General features: G+C 33.6%; 1 protein-coding gene across 2 annotated transcripts in view; it reads right to left on the minus strand.

The window, feature by feature from the left end:
- LOC105248834 (gamma-aminobutyric acid type B receptor subunit 1) overlaps positions 1–27,875 on the minus strand; it is a 60,028-nt gene that overhangs the window by 11,757 nt on the left and 20,396 nt on the right. For both annotated transcript variants that reach the window (XM_011253847.3, XM_025410640.1), the window contains exons 3-8: positions 19,918–20,235; positions 18,250–18,354; positions 17,598–17,663; positions 10,446–10,643; positions 8,166–8,390; positions 7,504–7,564 (exon numbers count right to left, since the gene is read on the minus strand). In XM_011253847.3, the coding sequence (XP_011252149.2) occupies positions 7,504–7,564; positions 8,166–8,390; positions 10,446–10,643; positions 17,598–17,663; positions 18,250–18,354; positions 19,918–20,235 (973 nt within the window). The remainder of the gene's footprint in view (positions 1–7,503; positions 7,565–8,165; positions 8,391–10,445; positions 10,644–17,597; positions 17,664–18,249; positions 18,355–19,917; positions 20,236–27,875) is intronic.

Raw genomic sequence — 27,875 nt, forward strand, 5'->3', positions numbered from 1 at the left:
AGTATCCTGCATTCAATAATTTGCTTGGCTTTCATTGCGTAAGCTCGCACATTGATCTCGCGAACTCTCATATGCGACGCGATGGCGATTATCATTTGGTAGCGAGGGAAAAAAATTAGCGCGCGTCATTACATACCCGTATAATACATTGTCGGCTAAAACACGTTATGAACCGTGATATCCGTTCTGGTCATTTGAACACAAGCGGCGGATAAAAGGATTTACGTCGTTCGCGGTTTTATAGGTGGTTTTATTTTACTTTTTTTTTCTCTATCCATCATGCATACATTTCAACATCGAGAGGCAATTTCTCCAGCGAGGAACCAACGTAATATTTCGTGATAAACCCGCGACAACATGGTACGTGGTGACTGCTCTTGCGAGTTTAATCTCGCGTGCAAATTGAGCGCGACGAATTTTAGAATGCACTTTGAATTTCTCCGCAGCGGAACTAACAGAGATAGTATGATCTCGTGCATTAGAATTATACGTATTACACATACATATTGAAATAATAAAAAATACATCCTCTTTTTAAGTAACTTTCCGATATATTGCGATATAATGAAGTGAAGAAGCGAAATGGATCGCCGTAAATGGTGGTCAATGGTGATTAATGGGAAAGTAGCGGAAGTAACAAAATGAAATAATATTGTACGATAAATGTTGGTGACATAAACACAATTGCCTGGATATTGTTAGAGAAATTCGAAATAAGTGACAAGTCCATTTGGTCCATTTTTGACTCTATTTGATAGATATGTAATCAAGACGACCATACAATCATCTGATTGTCATAAATAAAACAAAATTCAATTGCTGCAATTTCTCGCTCGCACTCGTTTATATCCGATTTTCGATACAACGTAATATACAACTTGGTCTATATTTTTTCTCTCTTTTTTTTAGAGATACCAAATCAAATCGATATCCCATCGTGTAACGACCCATCGTATAAGGAATCTTCCCTATATCGCATCACTAGTTCAGTGTTCTTCGCAACCCTCGTTGACCTATATGAACAACCATCATCCAGTCAGTTCAATCCATCGCCCTCGCTAAATTTTTTTCATCCATCATTATACGATCAAATAAGGATACATGAGAGATACGTGATTTCAACCAATCCACACCATTTAATATGTTGTACGAAAGGCAGATCGATTATATTTCGATTTTTTCTATATCTCTTTCGAGTATCCAATATTGACAATGCGAGGCTTGGGCTATTTGCTGTGAAATTTGATAGATTGCAGTAGGAGTTTGACAGCTGGAAACAAACGCGCGGTGTGAAAAAAAAATAAACGAAAGACAGGTCACAGGTGGTAAACGCGCAGTCGATACTATTTAATTTGTCCAAATAGCAGAGCCCTTTGTGTGACCCCTCTTTGTAGTCGTTATTGACGCCGAAAATTCGTGCCAGTTTGTTGACTTTATCTAAAATCGATGCCACGGACGCGGTACGTAAAAAAGAAGCCGCATCTTCGCGATGCTCCGAGCAGAGTTAACGAGTTAAGCGACGAGTATATAATATACCGTAGACGGCGGTTTTCAGAATAGCGAGAAAATGGCGAAAGGTCAGATCGAGCTTTGCCGAAAGAGACAGGAAGCGACAAAGAATATGACACTCGTTTTTGACGAAAGTACCATAAGTTAACTCTCTTTGATAAATTGCAAAAATTTTCTTAATGGAGGAGAACATTTTCTCTGCCGCACAATTATTTTTGTTCCAATTGAAACATGATTAATGAGTTTCCACGTGATATATGAAGAGGAAAATAATTTTCGATGAATTTCGAAAGTTTTTTTCATTGTAAGAAGATTAGACATGAAAATACACTCACTGAAAATACACTGTGGGATTATGAGCAGTGGAAATAAAATATTTGATGTCTCTAGAAATACACGGATCTTGCTACTGAACAAAGAGAGAGAGAGAGAGAGAGAAAAGTAATGTTAAACCTTGCGGTAACATACTAAGAGGGTCTCAAGTTTAAACAAAGCGCTTTGGATAATCTGCGTCTCAATTTCTCTTTGTTAAGCTGACTAGTGGCAAGAGAAGACAGATGCTAATATTTGTTGAAAACTTTACACAATCTCTTTTAAAAGTTCATAACGGGTTCTAATAACGAGTTTTTGATAACATTTTTCTAATAATAAGAAATGACTTATTTCGTTTATACTATTTATAACGCGTATAGATCAATAAAATCTTTATTCTTATCTAAAAATACAATCGTTACGTCAAAATGTATTAAGGGATAATATTTGATAGATGGATGATTCTTACGATCTTTAGCTTCGAAAAAAAATATTTATATCTCACATATACGCCATAACAAAAGACGAAAATACTGAGCAGAGGAGATATTTGTCTTCTTTTTCTGTAGATTGAAGCTTTTAAGAGATTGTTCAGACCGTATCATTTTTAGTCATACAACGGATGACGGATACAGAAGAATAATGAATCGCGGCCTTGGTAGCGAAAGCACGATCGAGGATGGCGCGAAAGTAAGGCTGTACTACTGACACGGTCTGACACTGTCGGATATATCTCCTTGTTATCGGTTGCGCGTTATGCACTCCACGAGGGAGGCTTGATTTCGCGGAGAATTCTAACGCCGGAATCGTAAGCATACCGCAGATCGGTGCTTCTGCGGACCACTCGAATTATGCATCGGCATTGTTTGCACCAGCGAGAGAGAACTCTTGACCCTTGAAATTGTTCGCCATTGGGGCGGCACCGTGGATCTCGAATCTCGCCAGCGAACGTAAACAGATCTCGAATCTCGCGGCGGATGGATCGCGTTCCTGTGCATTCGCGCAAGGCGCCCGGATTCTTTGACGTGGCGCGTATCGATTATCACAGCTTGCTTTACGCGAAAAATCCGATGACTCTGATCTCCAACATCCGATCCGTGAATTCCACGCACGTAAAGCTTCCGTTTCACCGCGTCCATCCGTCCCGCAAATCTTGTTTTCCGCGCGCAGGATTTTCGAGCACGCTCTGGTTCTATATTTCAGATTTCTGGTCCGAATTTGATGGTTATTCAAATTTCTCTCGACCCACGCGCACGCGGAAACGCATGGTTGCTCTGTGACATACGATGTTGCACTTAGCCCTTGCATTTTAATGTTGCAATTTTCGGCTTTAGGAAGGATTATGCGAATACGCATAATGTAAAATAAATTTTCCAACTTTTTTGGTAACTCGAACGAGAAATGTCATTGTATCCAAATAATTAATTCGAATCGGAATGAATCGTAATTTCATCAGCGCGGTTTCTTGTACAGAATAAATTTTGGAATTTCAGCGAGGATGACATGTGAACATTTTCCGTGGCAACAATGCGAAAGCAATTACAGTATTTCTTGGTTTTGCGTCGTATTTTGCATTATTATCACGATGCACGGGAGGTATTTGACAGAGGTAATTACTAACACGTAATTACGCCTGCAGTCTTCAAACAATGCAAATTAAAAAAGTTTAATTTCAAACGTCATTATTTAGCATTAAAGTATATCGGTAATAATATTAGCATGACTTACATAAAATTATAATTTTTTATCTTGGCTATATAAAATTCGTATTATTACCTATTTATGATTGTTACCTATTCATGACAGAAAAAATATTAGTAATATTATCTAACAATAAGTAATATTGTTGAATATTCGGTTTATGTTAATCTCATCTTGTTTTTTTATGTACGTTTCCTCCTACCGATTTCGACAAGAGTCCGTTTTCACTAATAATGCCTAATTGACCCTTTGCCGATGTATAAAATACTATCGATAAAACGTCGAGCATTATTAGACGTGTTACTGCGAGATTTACGATGATGATCGCGTCTTATAGCTTGTATCTCAGACGGACTCAGACGACTCTGCCGTTGTCTGGCAGAAACATATAAACCGCGACATCGACCGAGCTGATGTTTGCTCTGTCCCATGTTCTAACGGAAACTCGTGCAAAACCCTTTACGAGCGTTAAACTTTGGCGCCGACAAGGGATTTAGGCGGTTCTTTATTTCCAGGATCTGTTAACTTTCTCTCTTTCTTCTTCTCTCGTTCTGAATCGCCATAAAGTGAATCTTTCTCGGAGAATTCCACTTATGGAAAAATGAAATCATCGATTCGTGCGTCGAAACGCAAGTGCTATAACGCGACGCTGCAAAAAACTAATTGAATATGCAATTGGTTATTTTTATTTTCGCTCCGTTATCAGAACGCCATTGCGATTTGATGTGTGCAAATTTAATTTATTTCATCTAGTTAAAGGTATAAGGCTAATATATATTTTTTATATATTTTTCTATAGTTTTCATTATATTCGTTCATTTTTTTCATTATTAGCAGTATTAATATTAACTTTTTTTATCATAAAGTCGTCAAACAAAGATCACCAAAAACAAATTTTAATCGCAAAATATTCCGTTTACACATATATTCAATCAGTTTTCAAATTTTTTATCACGTAGCTCACATTTTTCTATTTATATGAATTATATGAAGCATTTTTATTTCAACAAATTTATTGTACATTTTTAGGAAAATATTTTTGTAACATACATACAAAATGAAATGAGAAAACTAAAGAAAGTTAACATGCAGCTATTGTCATATAAAACAAACATGTCAGCGAAAGGCCGTAAATATTTCGTGGTCAAATATTAGTCAATTTATTTCAGGAAATAAATTGTGTAAAAAACTTTTTCATGCGATTTCTCAGTCCGTTGTATTTGTAAAAAAGAGAAAAAGTGCATTTTTTTCAACAATGAAATATCACAGTAAATGGTTGAATATGTTAAAAGATATGATGTGCCACATATTGGAAATCTATAGAGAAAGTAGAGGTCTAGTGGTCTAGTTTAACGTGATTGTGATTGATTGCAATTAAATATTGCGGCTAAGGCAGATGAGTCGATTTTCACGATATAATGTGTGTGTGTATAAAATATATTCGATTATTATCCAGCGAATGTATCTAGAATCGAAGTAATCTAAAATCATAATAATTATTTCTTAAAGAGATATATAATTTTAGATTTATGATATTGATATGAAATTCATACATTTTTTTATCCTCCATTTTATCCTGACAAAAGGAAGTAAATTCTGACAGAGGGTAAGATAATAATTAAACTTTTGTAGAATGTTTGTTTGGTTTCAATCTTACAACAATCTTCTTATAACAATGTTGAAAATTAAATATTGTCTACCTAGATAATGCATGTTTAATGGATCTGTATTTGATTTAACTCGAAGTTACACAATGCCAGTAATCGATACATATCGATTTCCTGTTAAGCCAATCTGCAGGAGACATTCGATTTCGCATCATGACATTGCACTTGTAAATAGCATCAGGAAACAGGAAACAATAGGCCTCATGTGCCAAATGGGATTTGATAAATAATTTATTACTTTGATTTAATTGAAATGCTAAATGCTAATATAATGGGACTATTTAATGTTAATTTCTTTGATCGTTAAATGTAAGAAGTAAAATAAGAATTTAATAGTACACATCGCAAGAGATATCTGATTGCAATTTTAAGTACAAGAAGCACTGAGTTTTATAATTCAATGTCAGTTTCGCGAACGAAGTTAGTAGTTGCACAGTTGAGCTACGTCAAGTTAGCAGTTTACGAAGTCTATGCGATTTCTCGTAGAAGCTTCTCCTAGACGAATGGGAATGTCGCAAGAAGTTTTCACGCTTATTTATTAGCGGTATAACGAAACGAGTTTTCATCCATTAACAATAAAATTAGCAACAAATGGATCATTGATGGATCATGCAAATTTGACACAATATTCTATATATGGATTAATGATCTAATATATACGAAGCTGTGTTATTTTAGAATGAAAAGATTGAATCAATAATATCTTAAATACAAGTGAATATAATGCATCAAGTCACATAGAAAATTGACAAAAGACCTTAAAAAATAACTTATCTCTGGTGAATATAAATGGAAAAGTGAACCGGTAACCACGATATCTGCATTGAGTTCTCTTTGTGGCTTTTCTAAGGCAAATGCGGGTAATTCTATTTGTGCATAAGGCGCATTCGAAATGCCAATATTTTTTAAAAATATGTATAAAGATATGTAGAAAGATTTGCATATGCAATTAAATAATATTACAACAATGTTAACAAACTAAATTTCTAGTTCAGGATGCTATTATATACGAAGAGAAGAAATGACAGAGAAAAAATAATCACATAGTGTAATGTATAGCGCGTAGCACGACTTTCTCCCCTAACGTTTTCTTGAATTAATTAACGTTATATTCAAGTACTACAATGTTATCGTAGCGTTAACAATAAAAAAATAACTAATTTTTAATTTAAAGAGGTATAGTGTTGCAGTGCACACGTTTTTAAACACAAACATTTGTGCACGCGAGCATCTGTTGAAAATAAAGCGACGCTACTATAATTAGAAGCATGGCAAATTTCTATATTGTTTATGACATCGTTACATGTACATATTACTTTTATCTCTTTTGTAGTTTTTACAATTATTTATACACATATATATCAATTTTTATATTAATTAAAAATATTTATTACACTCTTCAACAATTTATAAGTGTAATTTTCTTTTTATTATTTATAGCAAAATTGATTCATAATTGATTAATTTTTAATAAAAATTGCTTAATATACTTAAAATAAAACATAATTATTATCAAAGTTCATTTAAATCAAAGGTCATTTAAATGCATAAGGTATTCGGAGAGATAATCGCTTGCGAAAATATTAGAATAGGGCAATTTGCGAAATATCGATAGCGGATTTGATCTTTCGAACTTTTTATATTAAAACAATCATACGAGAATAATATTGTTTTGAGAACCATATAAGTAAACATACGAAACGATTCCTCAAAGGAAAATTGCATTTTCTATTGAAGAAAATATATAACTTGCTATATCGTAAATTTCTGGTTATGACAAATCGAAGTTCTAAAATAATGCGAAAATGCTCACAAATAAAATGCATTAGCGGGATGCTAGACGTATGTCTCGTAATAGAAAACTCATAAATTGGATTATGTGCGCGTCCACGCGCCAATTGTCTCCAATGAGAGAAGGATACGCGATACACCGCATCGTTAGAGCCAAAGCTATTGTCTGTGCTTTCAACCCAGTTGTATCGTTTCATCGTGTTGCCTAGCGTAAGCTCTTGCTCATTGTACGCTTAACGGCGTTATTGACATTGGTGTCGAATGGGTGAAGCGTGAAGTCCGGAGAGCATCCGGCGAAATGTGTCAGTGACTCGTCAGTGAAGTTTCGATTTGTGTCAATAAATGGCGTTTATCGTGCCAAATCTCCTACTAAACCAATAATCCCCTGATCCTTCAGTTCGCGTAAATTGATTCATTAAATTTAATTCTATCTTATTAATAGAAAAAAAAAACAGATTAAATTCAAAAAAATATATAAACAATTTTACAACGCATCCTTTATTTAAATATCTTTATCACTTACCATGCATTTGATAAAACGCCGTGATGCCCACGCGATCTGCATCATCGAAGGAAACCGGTCCCTGCAAACACAACGAAAACAGAATGTGAAAAATATATGACCAAATTTGTTGTAAAATAATGACGGAATGTTGGAATCGTGTCATATAAAATATGAAAAATAATTAGAGTTTCGTTAGCGCAACGTAAATCCAGTTATGCGCTTTTATTTTTATATACCACATCAGCTAATATAAATTAATGATATCGTTATATCAGTTTTGTGCAAATTATGAAAATTTTCCTATACTAATTTGTCTTTTTAAGAAAAATAGTAGATAGATATATAATATCTTATCTCATATAACCTTTTCTATAACCTCGCGAGATTTTAAACGTATCTCATTAAAGTTAATTCATCAAAAAAGTTTTTCATTTTCAATTATTTAAAGTAAACTTTAAAAGGGAAAGAATCTCATTCGACATTTTTGTTAAAAAAAGAATCGACTTCAAGTTAGTCAAGAAAAAGCTATAGATGAAAAGATATTAGTTAGGGAACGTGTTTCGTATATACGGATTTGTGTGGGGCAATTTTGTACTCTTCCGTGACGTTTCTCAAGTTTTGCGGACGTAATAAACGGCCACTCTCGGTGCTTTATTTATCCTTCGCCTGTCCCGACTCACCGAAACTCCGATAAAGTGCAGCAGTTTCAGCTGCTCCAGTAGACGATAAGTGAGATCCTTTCTTGTATGCGTGTACTGTGCCATGCTCTCGTTCTGTCGATTTAGAAGGACCTCAGTTTTAGCGAGGGCAAGGGCCATGGCCCACACGGCGTCGTATGTTTGTCCTGCGAATTTCGAGTCCTTGACGCCTCTGTTAACGAGCTCTGAAGTAAATTTCGCACTGGTCTGAAAAATAAATGAGAATGGCACATGAAGCGTGTCGGACAGTTCGCGAAACATTCGCAAACTCTGTCGTATAATTAAAAAAATTGAAGCATGTAGAGAGACAGAGAGAGAAGGAAAGGGAGAAAGGGAGAGACAGTTTGAATCGACGAACGAGCGGACGTTAATTTAATTTGTCGTTTGCATCAACGAAACCCACGTACTTTCATTTGAAAAAGAAAGATACGGCATAAATGTAAAAAAAAAAATTTACTTGTCATTAATTTAACATGGATCAAAATTTCATCAAAACTTACAGAATATTGACATGAAGAAATGATTGTAATTTTTAATAATATTATCTTTATTGCAGGCGCGATAAAGCGCGCCATAAATAGGATAAGCGAGGATGTCGCAACCCGATTATTCATCGGAATAAATTTGCATAATAAGTACAAGGATGACAAACTTTGATTTTTTTAAATTTGCCACACCAAATCTAATTAAGTGATTACAGATCGCGGTTTATTATAGATTAATATATAAGTCTCCTTGAACCTTCCTAATGCGTTGCATTAAGCTCGCTAGAAGAAAGCGAAATAATAAAAATATCATTTCTCTAATAATTACTGCAGCGTCGCATAATATACACTTGCATTTATAATTTTATGCTCTGAATCAGAACTTTGACAATTGCACTAAAAGGAAATATAATGTGATATCGAGTCTCTTCCCCTTTGTGTGTGTGTATTCCCAGCATACTTGAAATACTCTTCCACTGGCTTAACTTTTAGAACGCGTATCTGCTCTGCAATAGGCTAAAAAGTTATGCGATTACTTTCAGGAGAATGTTAAACTTTCCATCTTCGACATTACTGTTTAATATGATTAAATGTTACACGTGTGTTATATAAAATACACACTGTATAATTTCTAAAATAATCATATTTGCAGAGAATTTTCAATTTAATATTTCGTACGAATTTACCATTGACAAATTTTTTTATTCTATTAGTAGAAATTTTTAATTTTAGCATTCAGGACTATAAAAAAATATTCTCTCTCTCTCTCTCTCTCTCTCTCTCTCTCTCTTTCTCTCTTTCTCTCTCTCTTTCTCTCTATCAGGCTTATTAATAGCGTCATTAAAGTTTCCGCATTTCAAACGTAATTATTTTTGCCACCCAGTGGAACGAGAAATTACACAGATATACGCGGCAGAAATTATTCATGATGATATCGCAAGAGGAAACCATGTCCCACGGCATCCTTGGGACAGAACTATATTGGAAAAGTGTTCGTGGGAGAAATGTCAATCGGATGTGAAAAGTGTGATGCACACGATCCACGGTTTCGCGAAAGATTTATTTTCGTCTATTTTCACGATTTGCTATATTTTCAAGAATATTCGAAAACGTAGACTTAGCACGATAATATTAATTATGATGGCTCGTCGTCATTAAATTCAACGCTAGAACTAATCTAACGTGTAGAAAGACGTTACTCACTTGTTACAATTTCGTCGGTCTCTACGTGTCTCTTTTTACTTTGATGTTTACGGCACAAGTTTTTTAATGGAACAAAATGGAAAGGTGAGTTCGTTGCAAGACCTCCAGCTTTCTTCGCTTGCATACTCTAATTTCCGCTCGCGGGACTTCATTTATTGCGCGCTACCAGCAGCAGCAGCAGTAGCGAGGGGTTATTATTGTTACAGCTTCGTGTTTAAGCTTCCGCATTTTCGTTTTCGTTTTAGACGTAGAATTCCGCAATTGTCACCATTATCGTTAACAGTAATGGCCGGAACGACGATATATTCTTTATTAAATGTGTTTATATAAAAACATTCGATAAAATTCTTCGAGTGCAATTTTTGCTAATGGAAAAACCAACTTTAGATTGATCAAAGAATACAGTAAATAAAAATGGAGAGAAACTTGGAAAATTTTATATATGTTGTTTAGAAAAATTAGTTTACACTTATAATATATTAATTCAATATTGTCTTTTTTATTAGCCCCCTATTAATAAGCCCTGCTAATACTTTTAGGAGTTTATGCGATAAATCTCGCAGAAATGACGTACCAATCCTGAGTCGCTGGTCTCGTTTCCCACGACCGTGGCATGGCTCTTGACGATGATTAAACCATCCAAAGTCTGCGACAGCTCAGAGCGCGAACATTCTCCGATATTAGCATACCACCAATCATTCGTCAATGAGTCGACGGTATCACCTGACAATATCCAAGCGTAATCACCGCTGTGCATCCCGAGCTTCCAGGCCTGGAAAAATCAAAGTTTATGGTAAAAAGAGTTCAAGGTAAGAGATTTTATACACATATTTCGCAAAATTGATTCTAAACGAGTTTGCTGTTTAACGCTATGTGCGAGACACACTGGCGAAACTCTTACCAACAAAATTAAACATGGGGTTATAAAAGAATATTGCTTCGGTTCATCGCGTTTGCGAACAATAGACGCAAAGCATAATGCCGTATTATCGCGATCGATTCCGCACGATTCCGTCAAGGTAACCAAGGACGATCGCAAATGCATCGTTTCTCTTATCGATCAATTTTACATTATCGATTTATTGAGGAACACGAGGGGGATTATATGTCGCATTTGTGCGTCCGATCAGTTTTTATAATATCATCTGGCGAAGTCTTTTCCGGAAAGGGATCGCAGTGTCGGTCATGGGAAATATTTATGACGATCGCGTAACGAAGTTGGATGTGCCGTATAATGAGAAATAACTCTGAGAAAAAGGTTGCTCGCGGATCCTTCGCGGGAGAATATCCTTGTAAAATATATTCCGTCTCATGTGTCTCCCTCTCGTCTTCTTGCTGCCTTTACCTCTCTCTCAGCACTCTCTCCGTCTTCTGCTCTAGAATTCTCCTTTTATTTTTTCATGGCTCTGTCAAGTACTTTGAACATTGTAATATCTGCCTAAGGCATTTTACATCTTTTCGCTTTACCGGTCAAGTTAGCGGATAAAGTACGTTGTCGTTATGAAATTGTACTTTGAGAGCATCTCACCTGCTTCCTTCTCTCAATGATTATATCTGTATTCGTCTTGAGATGTAATTAATTCTCTAGAAGACGCGATTATACTCATTTATGAAAGCGATATACTATATATGTATAAAGAGGAAAATAATTATATATTATGTAATATATGTCTGTGATACATCGTTTAAAAAAATTGAACACACAAGAGTAAATAATTATACTTGGCGTAGCGAGTAACAGTTGAAATATTTTTTAACGTATCGTAAAATAATAATTGCAAGAATTTTTATTAATAGAAAACTTTAGGTAATTTTCCTATTTTATTTTAACACAAGATTTTTAATACAATATTATATATATGTAATTATTTGATAACTATTAAAGTTATTATATAAGAAGTTATTATGTAAAATTTAAATATAAGACAAATCTCATAGGAGAATAATTAAAATACTTGGTTCTTGCTTTTTTATTTTATTTCTATAAAGAATTATAAATTTTGATAACACACATACTTGTGGAACCATTTTCATCATATAAAAATTCACGTTTTTTAAAAGTGATATATTTTATCACAAGTGAGTGATAAACACAACTTGATAAATATGAACGAAGAACAGGAATATCAAAGCATCTAAAAGAAAACGTCGGAAGAAGCGAACATGTGCATTCTCGTAAATCAAGTTGCTTTACAAGCCAGTGCACTAAAAGTGGTAATAAAAAGTTGTTGCTTCAGCGCAAAAGGCCGCAGTAGTGCAGTTAATGGCTAGGATTATTTGTGGTCCAGCCCTAGATTAGGGAAGAAGTGGATAGTTGTGTGCTTTTGTTTTATTTAAAGTACTTAAAGGTTATTCGATAACGTTCGTATATCATATAACGTGATCTCTCTGCAGCAACGGAAGAAAGAGAATTGGTCGTTAAAAAATATTGAACAACGGATATTTCACTATCTTGTACAATTATTATTACAGCCAAGATTTCATCCCCCTGTCCATTTCTAGTAATTGAATGAAGCTGTTATGTTTCGCTCTTGATTTAATCGTATCAATTATACAATTACAATAGTAAGTGATGGTACAAACGCACGCAATGGCATATGCAGCGATATATTCTTCCTCTAAATGATCGATTCTTCCATGTAATGTTGCGGTGTTAGTATCTGAATTACAACTCGTTGAATTGTTATTCGTTATCTTTTTTTCCAAAGCAACTTATCACTCAATACAGGATAATAGATTTGCAACGAACCGTACGATTCGACGTGCGCCGTTCAGCTTATTCCCGTTCTTCAATTGCTCGATTAGTGGAGATTTGTCCATTTCGCTGGAAAATCGTGCCTTCGTTACGTATGCGTCATCGACAAATATCGACGTAAAGCGTAAAAATAAAAGAAAAACGGGATTGAAACCGCGCAGGTGGGAAATTACATATTGTTTCAAGAAAAACCCTCCCGGAAAAAAATTCTATCAAAAACACATGTACTCGATATTAGTCGTCAACAATTGCTTCATATGTTATATAATCTTCCTAACAGCACACATGTCCGAAAGATATCCAAAGAATATCCATAGGATATCCATAGGAGATTGGGATATTCTATGGATGTCCTTTGGACATCTTTTGGACATGTGTGCTGTTAGGGATCTTGCTATAAATTAAGGTAAGCAGATTTTTTACCGATTTCTTTCTCAATCGGTTGTTTTATTATAAATAAAATATTGCATCACATACACATGAACCGATTGTAAAAGTAGTCTTTTATGCAAATATTACGATTCATGCAGCCGTTGCAAAATCTGTACAATAGGGATACGGTTATTGTTATGGCTTAAACAATAAAATCTAATATATTACATCGCATAATGAGATCACGATTATTCGTAACTAGATTAACTGAAAAAACGTGAAACGGCAGAAAGAAAGTAACTAATAAAGTTATGGTTATATGCATTAGCGGAATATAAGCCTACGAAAATATATAAAAGAAGATTCTTCGAACGCGTGTCACGTCTTATATTAGTCATATGACCAGCCACATGAAAATATAAAAGAGAGTATAAGAAAGTATTAGAGTATCTTTTTATAAAAAAGTATTCATATTGAAAGTATCGATTCGCTGTTGTATAATGATTACGTTCATAACGATCTATAAAAGCACAAAGTATAATCCTTTTGTTCGCTTATAAAAAATGATTTTATCAATCCATCAGCTTCTATACAAGATATTAATCTTTCGTTCCGCGTTATATCCTTTTTCTCCGTTTCACTGTACCATTGTGTCGAGAAGGAAACAGGCAATGTCTATCCCTACGTAACCATAATATAAACGGTGCGAGCGTGACTTACGAATATTAAACAACATTAAAAAACGTAACGACCAAATGAATCATTTGAAGAGAAGCACGATTCGGCATCAATCTATGAACGATGGTAATTGCGTCACTGAGTTTTTAATATATACTGTCCAAAATGGATCATCTTTTCGTATCTGAAACTCATCTCCATTTCCGAAAATTCATTTTCATGCATCGTTTATATAGTTATGTTGAAAACTCTATTCAAGGATCTCCATTTGCACAGAAACACGTGCCATGCGCCGATCTATTTTGCGAGTATGAATACCTTAATGTGATATTAAAGTTGAATGTTCCATAATTTTGACGTTCTTCCCCTATATAGGTTGGGTCAAGAAGGGTAGGAGAGAACATTCGTGTAAATCTGAAATTATTCTTGCGTGCGACGTTGAAATTTTGCGTGGGAACAATCATGAACCGAAGAGAAATAGGTACTATTGTTGAGGTTTAAATTGTCGTATGTTTCAGTATGTAAGATGTCATGTATGTTACGTGTTGGTTCGGGTTAACTTGTAAAGCAAACCGATATACATACTTCAATGCAAATGTGCACACCGGACGCTGACGTAGGCACACACGATCGCGATTGTAATACAATGGCCTGTCCTTTGGCTATATCGCAGCGCGCAATGTCCATTAAATGAAAATAAGACAATTTATAATAGTGCGAGCGAAAAAAATGTTGGAATTATGCATTAGTCCAAACGCACAATTATCTAGATTGTGTCTCGCATTGCTAAAATCTCAGTATGGAAAAATACTTCATTTCTTTAATAACAAAGCTAATATTTTTTATGTAAGCTATTATTAGCATATATTTGCTCAACAATTACACTGGAAATCTGGCTTTAAAGTCATTTTTTTTTTGCTTTAGAGTATCTAAATAAAAATATTCTAGCCCAAGAGAGAAATAATACATTATAAACGGACATATAAGTATGCTGCTATTAAAATAGAATTTTTAAATATTTTGACATATATAAGAGTTAATCTTGCACGGAAATGCAGTTGTGAAAGTATCGTGAATAAGCTCGGAAAATTAACCATAAAATCTTGGAACACTAAACAGCACGATTTAAAGCATCGCACGCAGCGAGTCGGTAAAGAGAGAGAGAGAGAGAGAGAAAAGAGAGGAGGAACAGGAAGACTTATTGCAAGTTGGTAATTTGTGGCAAAGGTGCAAGTAGCGCATATATTCCAGAATGCAACGAACCGATGTAATTTAAACTCGATGCTTATAGCGATGTTGTAGAAATTAAATTATTGTAAGTTTAACATAAAAACATGCAATTTGTTGGATCAAAGATACAAGGAAATTTAATATTATATTCATCCCTTTTCTGTCTCAATTAACTTTAATGACAATTACGAAGATATAATGCAAAAATATAAATTGAAGTAGCCCAGCATCCAAAGATCCGACAAAGGACAAAAGCCCGTGGGATGTATTTGATATAAAGTCTTTATCACAGTAGTTAAGGCATGTTTTATATCAGACATTTTCTGTTTCTGGATCTCACCTCATTTATAATGAAAGAATTTATCTAGTTATATAGTTGGGATTTGTTTTACGTCAGATATTTTGTGTCATTTTATGTCTAACTTGGCATTTCCCTACTTTATTCATAGAGACAAAAACGTCAATACATGTAATATACTTTTATTATATGTTTTACGATATTTTATTATATACAACGATTTTCAAGCTCTAGATGGTTAGCGATTTTCAATTAAATACTTGAATAAATTGCATATAACTTTCCGTATATTATTTCATATATCAATATTCCATATATGTTGCGATGAAATTATAACTATGTCGAATTGCACATTACGTAAACAAAAATTGATATCTAGGATTTACAAGAGAAAATTAATTGTATACGTACATTAACAAAAACATAAAGAAACAACGCGGAAATTTACACTATATTTTTGATATTAAATGATAGTAATGTTACGGAATTTTTATTCGCTATACACTAAAATTAATTAAATGATCTCTTAATAATTTAATTCTATATTGTATATTTATATAATATACATATATTATTCATAATTTACAATAATAATTTAGTAACAATAATTTTGATAAATTGTTATATTTTTGTATTTTTTGTGATTCTATATGTTATCAATTATCATTGAATCGTTTTTGATTTTGAAATAAGGATCATAATAGAGTTTATGTACATCGCAATCTAAAATACAACATGCTTCTCTCATTGGATCATTCTGTTTGTTTGCTTACGTATATTCCGATGTTTCATCTGCATATTCATTCACTGTGCGAGTCGGATATGTACTTCAAAACTCGCACCACAAACAAGACCCCAAAGCTTTTGCGAATGGTTCGGTCTTAAATTACAAAGGGAGCAAGGAGAGAAGCTAAACTCTGTGTCTCCTTGGCATTACATATGTGCTTACATTATACAGCTATTGATAACACATATCTGATATATTTGATATATCATTTTCTCTCTCTGCTTCGTTTAAATATAATTATAATTAAATACATACATATATATATATATATATATATATATATATGTATTCACGACATGTAGTAAAATTATTTCATTTAATAGAAAAGATTGTTGTATGTGTATGATACATTTTCATAGAGAAATCAAATTCTGCTTGATTTATAAGCATTGCAAAGTCTCGTTGAAAATTTCCTGACACTATGGAATGGAGCATAGGATTGTTCTAGTTTTTTTCATCGATTTTGTAGGCATTTGCGAAAAAAGAACCGTTGTTTTACGAGTTTGAGTATCCGTAAAATCCACAAACGTTGCAAGCGATTGTCTAAAGTTTTCATTTTGTAAAGTTTGAATTGTTGATGGAAAGTATGAAAGTGAATTCTTATTGTCGAATAGATACATAAATTCAGGCTATGTATAATGAATGCGTTTTTTTTCAATCAAATTTATTATATTACGCTCGTAATACTTGACACGGAAGTATTTTCCACTTCCACATGTTATTTTTCCATAAAATTTATTGTATTGCTTTTATGATACTTGACACGGAAGCGTTTTCTAGTTCAATGACATATTGAATGATTGAGCATTTAGAATAGACATCTATTTATTTCGTAAAGTTGTTAAATCACATGATTATAACGTTAATTATTAAATTTAAAAAATCTAATTTTGAAAAACGTAATTATGAAAAAGCATTTTATTCTTTTTTTCGCTCATAGTAATTCTAGAAAAGATAAAATAAATAATGTTGTCACTACACAAGATAATTTATCAAAATAATTGGTGATTTAGTTGAACAATATTTAAAAATATGAGCATCATAGAGAGAATCAAATTTTTATAAACGAATTTCGCAGTGGTTAAGCGCAATAAAACGCGTGATATGAATGTAACGAGTTCGAAGTTTACATGTTACTGTTACATGTCTGTTTACATGTTATTTATATACTTATTATGTTATTTATATACTTATTATGTTTCGACAATCTCTAAATTCTATCGACAATTGCAAGATTTTTTTTTAGTTTGAAAAATTTCAACCGAATTGATGGAACCTTTAGACATGTATGAATAGTCTAAATGAGACGAGTTAACTTTGTTGAAATAAGTTGTGTAATGAGTCTTATTAAAAGCATCATTAATTAATTTGTAAAGATATAGTCTGTTACGTTCTTTATCATTCTGTAGATATCATTTCTAAGAGCTCCAATATTTTTTTTATAACATAATATTCTTTTATTATAACATAATATTCTTTTATTATATAATAAAAAGAGAGAAAAAAGCTTAGCTACAATAATTTTGTAAAAGTCTTCCATAAAAAACTCATATTTCGAAAATGATATTTTTAAAACATTGAAATCAAATTTCTTTTTGCAACTTACCTCACAAAACACACGTCGAGCCAATTGCGGAGAGAAATTTCCGATAATTATTCTAGTATCCTTCTCCTGTAATTAAAATAGAAAGAAGAAAAGAATGACAATTTTATATCTTTTATTGAAAGTTTCAGTTTGAGATTAATAAAGCATTATTATTACGCAATTATTATTATTACGTAAACGTTAATTGCAATTATTGATACTGATAAAGAAAAAGACAAAGAGAAAAAGATGATTGCAAATTTTATTCGCGTCATAATTTCGCGTCAATCTTAATTAAATTTTTGCTCCGTGCTTCTTTACGAGCTGAATATCAACTAATATACGCTTATTTATATCTAAGATATAGCTAAATTACCCCTTCATCAAAAATTGAGTTAATCCACGCACATTAATGCTGCAAGTGCAAATTTAATCCTGATGCATCCGTAACGTTCCAATCGATACTTTAGCGTTCGTCTCGCGAGAACGAACTTTGCATTTCAAAGGAGGCAAATTACGGCCAAAAGACGATCTGAACTATCGGCTGGTCGAGCGAACCACCGTCTTCAGAATCGGATCTTACTATGCAAAACAATCGTTACAAATGCCCGTCGTCGAATTGTAGAGAAAAAGGGAAAAAACGGTGTGTGACATTTAAGCACGATTCTTTTACCTTTAAAGTTCGCAATTGTTCCTTATAATCGTTCTCAGCGAACGTGATGGTAGCGGTGCACGTGATATTCGCCTCCTCTAGTTCCGTGACCAGATCGTTCACTGCCTGAAACAGAGATGCGTCATACGTGCAACATGAAACACGCGGCCAGCGATAGATGCGGAAACGCGAATATGCGCCATTTGTTTGTCCCGTCCTATTTAGACGAAACGAGAATCTCGCACGTCGTCTTTACAAATACGCATCGTACGTTACACGAGGACGCGACGTGAGTTTTGCTTCGTTTATCTAGAAAAGGACCATCGTTTCGTTTATCTTGCAATTACGGCCGTTTCTCAGTAAAGCGCATCGTTTGTATTACGCAATTTAATTAGCATGGTACATATGTATATACTTTATGATGTAGTCTAACTTGTATGTAGACTCGTATGTTCTCTCGTATCATCGGATACAAGTTGTTTATTTTGAAAGTAGTTTAAATCTAGTTTGGAAACAATATGAATTTTAACGAGATGGGGATGTATACTGATACAATGAAGAGAGTACATCGATTTCCGCAACATTTTCCTAATTATCGTTGCTAATTTTCGAAATAGAAGATACTTGTATGTACATATTTTGTTAGAAAAATTTACAAAATCGAATTTCTTTTTATTAAAGAAAGAAGATCAGTGTTAAAGTGTCGCAAAAATACATAACATCCAAAAAAATTCGTGATAATTTGATAAATTGATGATTGAAAAACTATACATATGTTTTCAATATATATAAATTGTTTTTTGTCGTCTATTTATTAATTCCTCCCCCTCATATTTCAAAATCCTGATAATAGGACCTATCTGATTTTATTCATGATATATTATCCAGCCTACATTAAAGCCGGATATAATGTGTGGTAGCTTCCGTTAGAATGTAACGACGGAAATTGACCGAGAATTAACCGAAACGCGATAGCGAACGCCCGGCGCTCTGGTTAACTACGCGTGGGTACAAATCGAAAGTTAATTAAAGCTGATATAACGGAAACTTCACTACATAGACCGCACGTCACATCGAGCACAAACGAACTTCCGTGGTGTAGCTTGCAATTAAATACGCGGTTACGTAAAGCGAGATAGAGATAGACACATATATCGCGCGGAAAATGTCCCCACGTGCGACCGCGTTATCGCCTACTGGCATGTGTTCCCTCCGTATTTCGGCCATCGGATTCCACTTCATCTGATCTCGACGTTTATACGGTAAAAGCTGCGATAGAGTAGACACTGGACTTATAAGTGGATATTTTTGCCGTGGATTTTAATCGTGATTAACTGAATGTCATTCTTTATGAAGGATTCGATTTTCAACGTTATTACGAAATTTCTCAATTAGTCTGCAGATTGAGAACATGTTTTATTCGCGCTAGAGAACATGTTCTCTTCAAAATTTCAAGTCCTATCTAGACACGATACGTATGTTTTAAACACTTTAGGTGAAGGATGAAATGGACTTTAAAGACTTTCGTGTACGATCTCGAGAAAAAATAATGTAACGCCTGTCGATATTACACGATACAAGTTATTTCCGGTGCAGACTATTAAAGTGATAGAAAACCGTTCGACTCGAAACTGCTCCGATAAATTAAAGGGAGGTTTGCTTGTGTGGCATTCCTTACGACCTACTTACCAAGGAGTACATGTCGCCTGTTTGCGAGAGAGCCGTGACGCTGTTCCATCCAAAGTGTTTGATCAATGCTATCCTGGCCGGATTGTGACTCGAGTCGGGTGCAACGGTTCGTAGGAACAGAGGGAACTCGTTGGAATCCGAGAGGGCCGGTGCCGTCGAGCCAAACGATACTTGAATCACGTTCCAATAGGGTACAATCTTGGCTAATGTTTCAGTGACCTCGGAACAAGCGGTACCGAGCAAGAATGGCATAGGATACTTCTTCTTCCTCGAGTACAAGGCATGAAAGAACCTGTCCACGGCCACTCCAGAATCGCACTAGAATCAGAAAAGTGGAAATTTCGATAGAGAGTTCGCGTGAGACCAGCTAATAATCTAATAATCTCTTCAACAACTTACAGAAATATATTTTCTGAAGAATCGAATTTATCATTGAGAAACACGTGAATTATATTTTAGCGCAAATATTCATCACATTAATATTGTAAATTTTTTACTTATGAAACTTCTTCATTGGAATGAGATTCAAAATTGCTATGACGTCGAGGAAAATGACTCAAGGAGCCAGTATCAACTGAATATCATGCAAACGACAAAGATTGCGCATCTTCCAAGTGAAGTGAATGGGTACAAATGGCATTATTATCATAGTGGAAAGAAACATTGAGTGTAGCACGTTCTTCGCACGTTGTTGGCCCGCCAAGATGAACGAGAAAAAAACTCTGCGCGCCTTAACGAGCAATTATTCAACGCGAATGGAGACCGAGGCGAACTTGAAAGTGCGGAAAAAAACTCGAGTTTTCTCACAGAGATGCGGAACGGCAAGTTACGAGGAAGCGGGGACTTCTCGATCCAACTTTTACATGAGTATTACCTCCAACTATCTACCTACTTCCACCGTCTTGTTACGATTTCATTGGGTCTCGATGAGGATGCCTTCGAAAATCGAATGTTGACCAATCATTTTCGAAGAGAAAATTGAGATCTCAATCCTCCTTTCCTATTCAAGAATTCGAATGATTTTTTTCAAAAATATTATTATATTATATTAGAATCTAAATATTTTACATATAACTTTTTGTTCAATACTAACAATGTTCAGGAATATTATAGATATTTTGTTGAAATTTCGATATTGAATGAAGTCTGTAGAAATGCAGAGTATCCGTCAAATTGAATTAAAAACTTATTTTCATGAAGTACATACTGAGCAAGTATTCGTCGCATCTTTGGAGCACATTCCTGCAGCGCGTCATGTCTGACAACATTCTGGACGTAGCTACTTGGCTTAACGAACGTCATGTGTCATGCATATCCATGACTTTCACAACATCTCTGTTTACAGAGACAATTAGCTTACGTAAATTCTAGTTTGGCATCATCCCATGACATTAATCAAGTTCTCAATCCGCTTGTTTGTATACATCCGAAAAATGAATTAAGCGATAAAAAATCAACAATTATAACACGATTACAATGCTCGAAACCTGTTGCGTATGAAATAAGGTCAGTATTACTCAACATTTGACAGAGACAGAGAAAGAGAGAGAGAGAGAGTGAATAAATACAAATATAATATTTTCCGCAATGGCACGAAAGTACGTTTCTAAATTTTGTATTTTCTGAAATATCATAAATCCAATAATTTACAAAGCGATTGTACAATATTATACAAAATAATAAATATATGCAGATATTCTCTTTTATTTTTTCTCTCTCCCCCTTACTGCATTATATTTATATCCACATTATATTTAAAGATTATGTAACATGAAAAATTTTATATTTTGATATACATATATTGTATACAAATGATATAAAATTATTCTTCCTAATATCGAGCTTTGATTAAATGTATAAGAGTTGCTATTCATTTCCTATCAATGTTGTATACTTTGCTCTTATATCGATCATAATTTATCTTCGATAATTAAGATGTCAGCCGTGCTTCACGCTGCAGTTGACACATATTCTGGTTTTCGCATCAATTATCAAATTAGTGGCGTAGATACTGTCAACTCGTAATGAATATCGTTAATTGTGCCTCTATAATGGACATCTCATATAATGTCGGAATGTCTCTTCACTCATAAGTAATTTGCATAACGATATAATTTTACTCTCCTCATCTTATAATGAATGAGGATGGCATCTACAATAACTTGACATTAATAAATCAAAATCAATAATGCAAACTGATACGTTTTCATCGAAAGACAAATATGTAATTAATAAAGGCTGAGAATATTCAATGCAATATATATTGTCATTCCAATTTAAATTTTGATCTATAATAGTACTTTTACAACTATATATTATTTCTTCTTTATTTTTACATAATATATAATAATACATTCATCTTTTTTTTATTATTTTAATGCATGAAATTAATCTCCAAAATATATTGCAATTAAAACTTGAGAATGTTTTAGTTATTACAAATCATATGTTGTGCAATAGCAAAGCAGATTGTGAACTAAATCCTATATATCACATTTTTCATGGATGTCATGACAGCATTGCGGTTTAAATCGCGAAACGTGTAATATCGCTGTGAGAGGAAGAAACATAGTCGACACGCGAATCTGACAGCCAGGATGGCACAGAGCCTTCGTGATAAATTACTATTATCTTGAGAGATAGAGAGGGGATCAATGGTGAGAAAAGAGAAAAACTGGTATCGACACGATGACGAATGGAAATGGATTCTTGAAGCGTTCGCGCGAATTCTAGCATAAAATATATACGCGGTCGCCGCGCGACTCACGTACACTGGTACGACTAAGTTAAAAAGATCTGCTGGCTGGTACGAGACTTGGTTGGACAATTTTCAACTTATCTTTTCAAGAGTGGTTCGTAAATATTTTCTTCATTTTGATCCTCATTTTGAAAGTGCACATACGTCGAATATACATGATCTTGCGACGAATTCGCTAGTGTATAAGTTATTATAACAACAAAAGTGTATATCTCACTCTATATATATTTTTATATAAAGATTTAATTCGAGAATAATGTTCTGTTAAGATTCGGAGTTTTGCAAACATTTGAAAAATGCTTTCAAGATTGCATGAAGTTTGTGTTTCGCTATCATCATCAAGGGAGTTGTATAATCTCTGTTGAAAAAAATAGTAAAGAGAGTTTCTTACAAGAAAAGAGGAGATTTATATTCGTTGTAATTAATCCGCAATATTTTTTTTCTTAATAAACTTTCTCTAAGTTTAATCCGTATCTGTATATTTCGAAATAATAAATGTCATTTTTCATTGTTTAATGACTATCGTTTCTTGTTCGAAGATAGATAGCTCTCATGAGAGATCGTATCTCTGTTTTATTTTTCACATACTTGTCACACGTCTTTAAAATAAATTATAAATGATCATTATCAGGTACTAGGTTTTATTACTACTGAAATAACACATCGCTTGAGCGCTTATATAAATTCATAACTTGACTAGTTTAGTATATATTTTTGATTATTTATTAATCTCATAATTTTTTAAAAATTTATCCTTTTTAATAAATATACTGATAGAGATATTTATTTTTTTGTACAAAAACAAAAAGAGAGAGAGTAAAATTTAACATATTTTTTTACAAGAATTACCTCTGCGCCAAGAAAAATGATTTCTATAAAACTTTATATTTATTAATTAATTCAATTTTAATTAACTGATATAATTTTCATTATGGATATTTTTATTTCATTAAATTAAGTTACTCCCACAATAATGTAACAAAAATAAAAAAGAAATATAAATTACTCTCCGTAAAAGATTCAAGACCATCTTTATATTCTGCTCTACTTTATGTGTTATTTTTTGTAGGAATAATGTTTGAGAAAAAAACTCGTAGCCTCGAGTCTTCATAAAATTCTACATTTTACGATACGCGTCTATGACATGTATGTTTCCGGATCCGGATACTGACATAACATTTGTATCGCAGATTCATCGTAAAACGCAGATTTCATGAAAAGATACTAGTGCCAATATTTCATGCAGATTTTTAAGTAACATCTGATAGCTTTCCTCGCCAAGTGATTGTGATCTCCATAAAGTATCACGTTTTAAAAAAAAAAGAAACGTACATCCATGTGCACTTTTCGGCACGTTTCCCTCTTATTTTACACGGACGAAAATCTCAGGAGAATGCCTTTATCCTCCTGCATCCGCATCGAATAAGCTCTTTAGAAATGTCAGACAATAAACGTTCGCATTGCCTGGTTCTTCAAGATCGTCGATGTATCGACATACTGAAAATACAATCCACTCCGTCCACCAATAGTTTAGTACGATATCAATGTGCGTGCACATGTACGTGCGAGTGGCCATGATAGTGCAGCATATGTCTAAGTTCTCTATCGACCAGAGGCTTCGAACTGCTTCATGAATGGGGTGTAACCGAGACAATAGTGGGACAAGGCGTTTTGTGCCGCGTATTCTTGTCGAGGGGCCGGACGTGCAAGACAATGATACATGGAAGTGGCGGGAGAAGACACGACGAAGAATAAGGTCTCGGGACGAGGGGGTGAGAATGGGCCGTGAATTTCCGGAGATCGATGCGCTGACCTAGCAGGTGCGCCAGAGGTTGCTGTTGATATCTCTTTCTTCGGGTGCTCTTCATCTGCGACGTTCATCTCGTCCATTTCCATCGCTTTTATACACGGCATAAAAATTGCTGATACCGTAGTACATATATGGATTCATCCGTCATAAGCCAAGGCCGACCGATAAACCGCCGTTAGTCAGGTGGAATCTGTTTCGCGGTTAGACATTGTGGAAGAAACAATTGGAATAATGCAATCATCCGCTGGATGACCATCAAATCGATCGAAACACGCCGCGTCTATTTTACTATGTTTCTTCTCTTTTCGCTTATTACGAAATTACGTAAAACTGTGGTAATAATTTAATTATGAATTATATAAATGCAGTTTAAATTTCTTCAAGCAGTTTTTTTATATAATATAAAAGTTAATTATTCAATTATTTATGTAAAAGCAAAAAATAGAGAGATAAAAAATTACATTATTATAATTAATTTGAATTTACTGGGATCTGAAAGAAAAAGAGAATTCCAATACTTATAATTATAATTATAATTCTAATATATAGCCAATGATAAGAGTAAAAAAAATAAAAAAGATGAAATGCAATAAAATCAAATGCAAAAGAATAATTTAGTAGCTTTCTACATTTTAATTAATGTCAATGATAGACGTTGAGATGAAGTTTAATAGAACTCCAAATGGTTCAATCGTTCAGAGATCTTTTCATCTCTATCACTTTCTCTATCCCTTTAGTTTTCTCTAAATCATATTTTATGAGACAATTTCTTGGAACAAAATTGTTTTATAGTCATATCCCAAACATCAATAAGACGGGAAAATCGAATAGAGAGAATGATAACAATGTGATTTTAAATCTATCGATCAATGTGTGCCAGCATTCATGATAGATGCTATGGGAAATGTTCGTAGGAGATTAATATAAATATAAACATACAATCTCTTCTTCTTATCATAGTATAGTTCTCGTTCCCTTTATTTCCACTTTTTCATGCGTTCTACGTCGAAACTCATGACATAGTATCTTATTCTGCGCAGTCTTGTTCGATGTTTAAAGATCAATAGATATAAAATATTTCTAGAGAAAAGAACGGTGGGAGCCTAAAACATCAATGTAACCGACACAAATAACCATTGTTACTCCGTACATCCGTGAATCCGCCGATGATGTACAAAAGGACACCGGTTCTATTTTTGTCCGGTGATTCTCATCGCTCTCATCGCTTGGCTGCATTTCGTGCCATTGTCTCATTCCTTGTTGTGTTCCAATATGCGCCTTCCTCCATCCATTATCGCGCAGATAGTGTACCGTCTGCTTGAAGAAATCGGGAGACTATATCTTGTCGACGCCGATGCCAATTGCCGCATCTGATGCTTTTCCATCCGGACTTTTGCTGCGAACTGTTTATCGGGACTGTTATGTACCGGTGTATATATGTATATTTCAAGTTGAAATATGGAGGCAATCTTCGTTCATCGAGAGTATCTACGTGGGCGAATACCCACGCAATCTTCGTTATTCATTTCGATCCTTTTCATAAACTGCGCGGAAAAAGCCTCCGGTTCTTTATCAGGCTCTCGTTTTGTTTATTTGTAGGCTTCCTTATTCAGTGTTCTCAGTTCATTCGCGAAAGGCAAACGAGACATAAGCAACAACTCCCACAAATTTCTCGTCCCATGGCAACATACTATACAAAAGAATACCAAAGAAGATTCTACGATAAACTCGCATTTGTATGCTACTTTTGTTCCCTTCTCGAATGATTTCGTCGTGATTTCATAAATCATAAAAATGCTTTCAACATCTTATCAAAATACGTAATATATTATATGAATATTTATTAGTTTTACAAACAAGAATTTTTTAGTGCGTTATAAAAACTGTATATTATATATCGTATCAATAATGAATATTTATTAGTTTGCTAAAAAAAAAAAAAAAAAAAAAAAAACATTTTTAACATGGTGATTTCAATATGTGTGCTTGAGAAGATATTTGCACGAATATCTATATACATATATAAAACTGCAATTTATAGTCGACAACGTTTTATGACGGCTCTACTTGAATTTGATATAAAATTTCTCGATACAATCACTCGTAAAACGATATGATCAAAGAAATGGTTATTTTATCGCGTGATAAGATTGAAATCGAGGATATTGCGTCAATCGTTCGCGATTTATAATGAATTAAAGTAGAATTTGCATGAATATTTTCAAGACGATACACAGTTTTTTGTCCGACAAAAGTTTCGGCATACGATCATACGATTTCCGTGAACGAAATATCTTCTTTAATAATATTATATTACCATATATATAAAATTCCATATGCAAAAAACTTATGGAAATACAAAGCGTAGAATATCTTTACGCAGAGCGATACGATTTTAATGTTACACGATCGATATAAAAATTCATAGAAAACCTCTGATGAGATTCAAATCTGCGAAATTATGTCAGTCATGATCGATTTACAACTTAACGAGAATTTAACGTAAAAGAGTATTATTCTCATATAATAAACATACAGACGCGAGCTCTCTGGTGGAATCCCTGAAGAAACCTAAAATATTCTTCATAGGTGACAGCTGTTACCGCACCGGATTATAGACTTTTTTATTCGGTCCGTATATACGTGTGAAAACGCATGCTTTTAAATCTAGGATGAAAGACGGTTAAGCACGAGACTGAAATAAAAATTTGCCTTCGTTTCTCTTTCCCCCATTTTCGCTCTCTCTTTTCTTCTTTTCTCTGCGACAAAAAAAATAATCAGTACTTTAGATAAGTCGCTAGTTTAAGACATCTCATCGAAATGGAGCTTGAAAAAAATAACATAATATTAGGATTATGTAAAATAATACCAGTGAAAAGAAATTGCTTTTCTTATGAAACTGGCAAAGAGTGCAATTCTGTCCTATTATTTTGCAAAATATTATTTCAATTCATTTTTTCTGATGTGTATTATTTATATTAATTGAGATATAAGTAAGACAATGAGTCGCGTTGTAAAGTATTTTTTTAGATTTCTCTATACATTTAATTTCAAATAATATAATGATATATTCTGACAATTTTTTTTATATTCTAGATTATATTAATTTATATTTCTATAAATTTCACTCTAAATAGTATAATTCTCATAATAATGATCTATATTTTTAAATTATATATTAAATTAAATTAAATTAAATTAAATAATTACATATTAAATTATATATACATATATATTATTATATATACAATTCTATATATGTTCTAGATTATATGAATTTTATTCTAAATATCATAAAAATTGCTGTAATTATTGTAAAATGCTCCTTTGCATTTTTATCCTAAACAACATTGAAAGAAATCTTGCTGCGTTCTCACAATTGAATATCGG

Source organism: Camponotus floridanus, unplaced genomic scaffold (genome assembly GCF_003227725.1).
Source record: "Camponotus floridanus strain SB8 unplaced genomic scaffold, Cflo_v7.5 scaffold33, whole genome shotgun sequence".
Taxonomy (NCBI): domain Eukaryota; kingdom Metazoa; phylum Arthropoda; class Insecta; order Hymenoptera; family Formicidae; genus Camponotus; species Camponotus floridanus.